The 6,670-nt window shown below is 50.9% G+C and overlaps 1 protein-coding gene across 2 annotated transcripts; it reads left to right on the forward strand.

Annotated features, from left to right (window-relative positions):
* Nucleotides 1-334: 334 nt before the first annotated feature.
* GJB1 (gap junction protein beta 1) lies at nt 335-6,311 on the forward strand. Of its 2 annotated transcripts, none has more exons than XM_058713173.1 (2): nt 335-795; nt 4,799-6,311. In XM_058713173.1, the coding sequence occupies exon 2, from the start codon at nt 4,815-4,817 to the stop codon at nt 5,664-5,666; it is 852 nt and encodes a 283-aa protein (XP_058569156.1). In that variant the 5' UTR covers nt 335-795; nt 4,799-4,814; the 3' UTR covers nt 5,667-6,311. The 2 variants fall into 2 exon arrangements, with proteins under 2 accessions (XP_058569156.1, XP_058569155.1); XM_058713172.1 differs by lacking the exon at nt 335-795 and adding an exon at nt 3,878-4,404.
* Nucleotides 6,312-6,670: the final 359 nt, after the last annotated feature.

Here is a 6,670-nt window from a genome sequence, read left to right on the forward strand (position 1 = left end):
AGGTGGGGGCAGAAAGAGAGAGACACACACTCGATGAACGTGTGTGCTGTGCGCACTTGCATGTGCGTGTGTGCGCGCATGCCCACGCATGCAAACACATGTGGGAAGGAGTGGAAGTTTTGAGTTGTGGGCCTGGTCTCAGTCAGAATGCTGACCGTCAAAGGCGGTGCGATGTACAAAGGCTTTGAGGTCAGGAGAAAATAAATTTGAAACTTGACTCTACCATTGAGCAGAGCTGCCTTTGAAGCAAATTGTTTTATCTCTCTGAACCTCAACTTCCTTGTCTGAAAAATGGGGATAATATTACAGGACGGTTGTAGGGACTGAGTGTGATCTCCTGATTTTGAATTGTGCTCGAATGCCTGGGCAAATCTGAATCCGAGGACAAGGCCAGGGCCTGACATAGCCGGAGAAGTCTTGTCCAGTTAAACATGAGAGCAAAACACGCCTGGAGCCACACAGAGCTTATCAATACCTGGACTTTAACCCAAAGTCACAAAAACGGTTTGGATTTCAAAACCGGGTCACTCCCCTGGATGTTTTAAAATGAAACCCTTGAGATAAGGGATAAGCTCTCCATCCAAAAGGGAGAGCAAAATTGAGATCCCAGTGCCCACACAAGGGTGCTTAGGGGCCCCCAATGGAGCTCCTGGCTATGCCCCAGAGAGTGCAAGAAGAGGAGAGGTGGAGAGCTACAAGAACCTAGAAACCCAGGAGAGGCCAGGCTGACTGAGGAGCAGAGAGGAGAGAACAGCTGGCATTTGCTTTGGAGTTGAAGGAGGCAGCTCAAGAAAGGTAAGGAAGGGAAAACAGAACAGATCAGGAGGCAGTGGAAAGCCCTGGGAAGGCAGGAGAGGAAAAGAGTTCCCAGCTGATAGGAAAAGGAAGGAGCTACAGGAGAATAAAAGCCAGACCCATTTTTAATCCCCTTGGTTCTAAAAACACTCACAGAAAGAAAAATTATAGGGGTGCCCAGCTGGCTCAAACAGTAGGGCACATGACTCTAGATCTCAGGGTCATGAGTTCCAGCCCCACGTTGGGCGTGGAGCTTACTTAAAATTAAAAAAAATAATAATGATAATAATAAAAAGAAAGAAAAATTATAATTCTAGCCAAGGTAGTAGAGCTTATGGGAAAAGTATGGGCTCTGGAGTCAGCTTGGCCTGGCTCACAATCCCAGTTTTGTCACATAATAAGTGCGTGGACCCATGTGACCCTTGGACAAATCCCTTCACCTTTCTTTACCTCAGTTTCCTCATGTGTGACATGAAGATTAAAAAGAATACCTACCTCACAGAGTTGTAGTGAGGTTTATATAAGGTAGTTCACATGCAAGGCCTGGTGTAACAGGTGCTCAGTAAATGGTTATTCTTTTTTTTTTTTTTTTTTTTTTTGAGAGAGAGAGAGAGAGAGCATGAGCAGGGGAGAGGGGCAGAGGAAGAAAGAGAGAGAATCTGAAGCACACCCAGTGCGGAGCCTGACACGGGGCTCGATCCCCTGACCCTGGGATCATGACCTGAGCCAAAATCAAGCTCAACTGACTAAGCCACCCAGGCGCCCCAGTAAATGGTTATTCTTAAGAATGACCACCTGTTGGGGTGCCTGGGTGACTCTGTCGGTTAAGCATCTGACTTCGGCTCAGGTCATGATCTCACGGTTTGTGAGTTCGAGCCCGTGTTGGGGCCTATTTCGGGTTCTGTGTCTCCCTCCCTCCCTCTCTCTGCCCCTCCCCCACTTGTGCTCTGTCTCTCAAAAATAAATAAATGTTAAAAATTTTTTTTTCAAGAATGACCACCTGTTTGTGAACCTACTGTGTCTTACCAGATGAAGCATTTTTTTACTAAGGCATTTTTTTTAAAGTTAAATGAAAAAAAAAGACAACCTTGTTCAGAGAAGTAATCTATGTCCCATGGACCATCCCTCCATCCCCTAGTTTCTTTCACCACCTTCCCCAACTTTTCTGTGGCTAATATCTTCCCCCCTCCTTCCTACAACAGAGAAGAGCACCTAGACCTGGATGCAGGCCTTCTGCCACAACCACTGCCCCTGCATTCGGGGGCAGGAAACTCCCTGCATCTCCTACAGGTCCAGGCCTGTGTGCTCTCTCCTCACATCCAGTTCCCTGCTCCCAGCATGATCTACTTTCAACTTAATGGCAGAAGTGCTGGTAGGAGGTACAGGGAGGCCTTCTTTGCCTGCCTAAAGCCTAGAGGGGAATTTCTTCCCTAGAGCAACTGGCAAGCTCAGGAAACCAGGAGTTTACAATGTACACTTGATGTTGGGGTAGGACAGCCACGGAACAGTGTGTTCTATCTCAGGACAGATACTACAGGTCAACATCAGCCTTGGGAAGAAAAAGGGGATAATGGGTCTGGCAGACCACCCAGTCTCTCAAAACAACATTGCTTTCTCTTTCTGATAAGATGCTTATTTCCCTTGATTATCAGCTATGAAAAACTGGAGCTGAGCTGAGAACCTTTTGAAGGCTGCTTCATTGATCCTCACAACCCTGGGTATTAACCCTATTTATAGATGAGCAAGCAGGCTCAGAGAAGTTCAGTAAGTAGCCCACAGTGGTATTAGGCGAAGAACCAGGATTCAAATCCAAACGTGTATGACTCCTACCTATTCCATCTTCTAACCTTCTGTTTGCTTGGTTAACTTTTGCTTTCTCCCTCTGGTTTGTACTCACCATGTGCCAACCTGTCCACCAGGGGCTCCTTTCCCGGAAGCTCCAGGAGGGATGGTCAGGGTTTGCTCCATGACACTGGACTTGGAAAGTACTCACAGGTCAACAGCTTCCACTCTTCTCGTGATCTTATGGGTCGCATTAGTCCTTGATTTTGTTGTCGTTCTTTTAAAAAAAAATTTTTTTAGGGGCACCTGGGTGGCTCAGTCGGTTAAGCGTCCGACTTCAGCTCAGGTCACGATCTCGCAGTCCGCGAGTTCGAGCCCCACATCAGGCTCTGGGCTGATGGCTCAGAGCCTGGAGCCTGCTTCCGATTCTGTGTCTCCCTCTCTCTCTGCCCCTCCCCCGTTCATGCTGTGTCTCTCTCTGTCTCAAAAATAAATAACCGTTAAAAAAAATTAAAAATAAAAAAATAAAAAAAAATTTTTTTAATGGTTATTTATTTTTGAGAGAGAGACACAACACAAGCAGGGGAGGGACAGAGAGAGAGACACGCACACAGAATCTGAAGCAGGCTCCAGGCTCCAAGCTGTCAGCATAGCATAGAGCCTGATGTGGACGTGGGGCTCAAACTCACAAACCATAAGATCATGACCTGAGCCGAAGTCAGATGCTTAACAGACTGAGCCACCCAGGCACCCCTGTTGTCGTTCTTTAAAAAAGAAAGAAAGAAAGAAAGAAAGAAAGAAGAAAGAAAGAAAGAAAGAAAGAAAGAAAGAAAGAAAGAAAGATTTATTTATTTTGAGAGAGAGAGAGAGAGAAAGGGAGAGAGTGAGCAAGTGGGGAGAGAGAATCCCAAGCAGGCTCCGCACTGTCAATGCAGAACCTAATGCAGGGCTCAAACTCATAAACCATAAGATCATGACCTGAGCTGAAGTCAACTGAGTCACCCGGCGCCCCTGTTGTCATTCTTAATGGCTGGCTTTTGCTTTTGCCAACACCATCTATAAAAGCATAAAGAGTATAGAAAGAGCCTAAACTTCCTCTTCGGATACTGTTGTGTTTCATTATATTCTAACACTTCTTAGCTGTGTGACCTTGAGTAAGTTACTTAACTCATCTGAGCTTCAGCTTCCTCATCTGGAAAGACTGGGGGAAGTCCTTAGAGGTTTGCCCAATGGGTCCAAAGAGAGCATGTATGGGGGGGAGAAAGCTTAACACAGTCCCTGGCTTGAGAAATATGAGCTCCCTTTCCCCCTCAAGAGCTAACAGAGCTCACCCATACCCTGGAGGGGATCTCAACCTAGGACAAATCCTGCTGACCCTCAGTTTCTAGTAGAGTCACAGGGGAGGGCCTCAGCCCAGAGCCTCCTGGTCCCCTTGGGTCCCCTCTTACATGCACCTGTCTTTGTTCCATCTCTTCCCACCCCCCGCCGTAGCCATTCTTCTGGTGGGGCTGTGGGGCGGGTGCGGCGATGGACCGGGCGGGCACAGAACAGGTGGGTGCAGGCTGGGTGTCCGGCGCTGGGACACAAGTGCTCTGTGTGTAGGGTGGGCGGAAGTCAGGGCGTTTGATCTGAATTCTAAAGGGCGTTGTTCAGAGCCCCACAAAGGTCCCATTGTGCAGACACTGGGTATAAAGCAGCATATGACTCCCCAGCACCGGGAGGCGATGAATTGGGACGCAGGCGCGGACCCAGGGACCACTCCCCCTGCACAGACATGAGACCATAGGGGACCTGTCTGGGTGGCCTCAAGGATAGGCGCTCCCCAAGGTAACAGGCTTTGTTGGGTTTGCCCCAGGTCCAGAGCTAAGGAGCTGGGGGGTGGGGAGCTAAAGAGGATGGCTGATGACAGAACAAGATGGGCCTGGCGAAGAAAGGGGCTGGAGAAGAAAGAATGTTGGATGAAAGCGAAGAAGGGAGATGGGGCTCAGGGAGGTTAAGTCAAGTGAGGAGGAGGAGGAGGAAGGGGAGGAGGAGGAGGGGGAGTAGAGGCTGGCAAGGGACATGGGGTGATGAGGAAAGCGATGACCATCCTTCTTCCCTTCCTGTCACTGGCTCTTGGAAGGGGTGACGGGGGTGGGGGGTGTGTGTCAGGCAGTGTGATGGTGCCCAGCTTTTCTGCCCCAGCTTTCTCCCAGCTTGCTCTGTGGCTCCTGTTTTGCAGGTGTGAATGAGGCAGGATGAACTGGACAGGTTTGTACACCTTGCTCAGTGGCGTGAACCGGCATTCAACTGCCATTGGTCGGGTATGGCTCTCGGTCATCTTCATCTTCAGGATCATGGTGCTGGTGGTGGCTGCAGAGAGTGTGTGGGGTGATGAGAAGTCCTCCTTCATCTGCAACACCCTTCAGCCCGGCTGCAACAGCGTCTGCTACGACCACTTTTTCCCCATCTCCCACGTGCGGCTGTGGTCTCTGCAGCTGATCCTGGTCTCCACCCCGGCTCTTCTCGTAGCCATGCACGTGGCTCACCAGCAGCACATAGAAAAGAAAATGCTGCGACTCGAGGGTCACGGGGACCCCCTCCACCTGGAGGAGGTGAAGAGGCACAAGGTCCACATCTCAGGGACACTGTGGTGGACCTATGTCATCAGCGTGGTCTTCCGGCTGCTGTTCGAGGCCGCCTTCATGTATGTCTTTTATCTGCTCTACCCGGGCTACGCCATGGTGCGGCTTGTCAAGTGTGAGGCCTACCCCTGCCCCAACACCGTGGACTGCTTCGTGTCCCGCCCCACTGAGAAAACCGTCTTCACTGTCTTTATGCTGGCCGCCTCTGGCATCTGCATCATCCTCAACGTGGCCGAGGTGGTGTACCTCATCATCCGGGCCTGCGCCCGCCGAGCCCAGCGACGCTCCAATCCACCCTCCCGCAAGGGCTCAGGCTTCGGCCACCGCCTGTCACCTGAGTACAAGCAGAACGAGATCAACAAGCTGCTGAGTGAGCAGGACGGCTCCCTGAAAGACATACTGCGCCGCAGCCCAGGCACCGGGGCTGGGCTGGCTGAGAAGAGTGACCGCTGCTCAGCCTGCTGATGCCACGCACCAGGCAACCGCCCATCCCGCCGCCCCGACCCTGCCCTGGGCCTACCCCTCCTTCTCCCCTGCTGGCGTGCAGGCCTCTGCCTGCTCGGGACTGCTCCATCAACATCTTCCTGCCCTGCCATCTCCCTTCCTCCCAGGGCCTTCTGTCTGAGGGGCCGAACAGGCTGGGAGCTGGAGGCCACCCACGGCCAGTGCTCAAGGTTATGGGGGTGTGGGCAGCTCTTCTTGTCCGTCCCCCTTTTCCCTTCCCTCTCCCTCTCCCTGGGGCCGCTGGGGACAAGAGATAGGATGCTCTGACAGCATCTCCAATTGTGAAACTAATCTTAACCCCGTGTTGTCAGATACCCTATTTCTGGAGTCACATCAGTGGGGAGGGACGTGGGCAAAGTGGAATGGAAGGAGGGTGCCGTGGACATGTGGGTGGAGAAGGGAGGGTAGTGCCCACGAGGGAAGGAGGAACAGCGCTTGCCGGCCACAAGGAAAAGCAGGACAAGTCTGGGGTGGAGGAATTAGGGGAGGGAGACGCAGGCAGATAAGTTGGATCGGGGGTTGGTCAGGGCCACCTTTGCCTCTGGTTCTCAAGGCCTCTCTCTGCCTGAAATGTTACACATTAAACAGGATTTTACAGTAAATGAAGAGGTGGCTTGCGTGTTTGTCAAGTTCTTTCTCCTGCAACCTCTGACCGCTCCCCACCCTCAGATGAGCTGGCCTTGGTTTTTTGCTGATCTAGAAAGCAACAGGCAACAGAAATAGCAAGACCCCGAGCCATTCTTGCCTTGTTGTTGTTGTTGTTGTTTTGGCTTTTGGGGGGGGACCATTTTTTTTATAGCAGCTTCATTGGGATCAAATTCCCTTATGCCCTTCCTTTAATTTTATTTTTTCTTGTCCATTCTAAGTATAGTTTATGGCAGTTTCAGAGTTGCGTGCAGTTTTGTAAACGTGACCACAACATATTATAAAACATTTACGTTACCTCAAGAAGTTTCCTTGGGCCC

Source organism: Neofelis nebulosa, chromosome X, assembly GCF_028018385.1.
Source record: "Neofelis nebulosa isolate mNeoNeb1 chromosome X, mNeoNeb1.pri, whole genome shotgun sequence".
Lineage (NCBI taxonomy): Eukaryota > Metazoa > Chordata > Mammalia > Carnivora > Felidae > Neofelis > Neofelis nebulosa.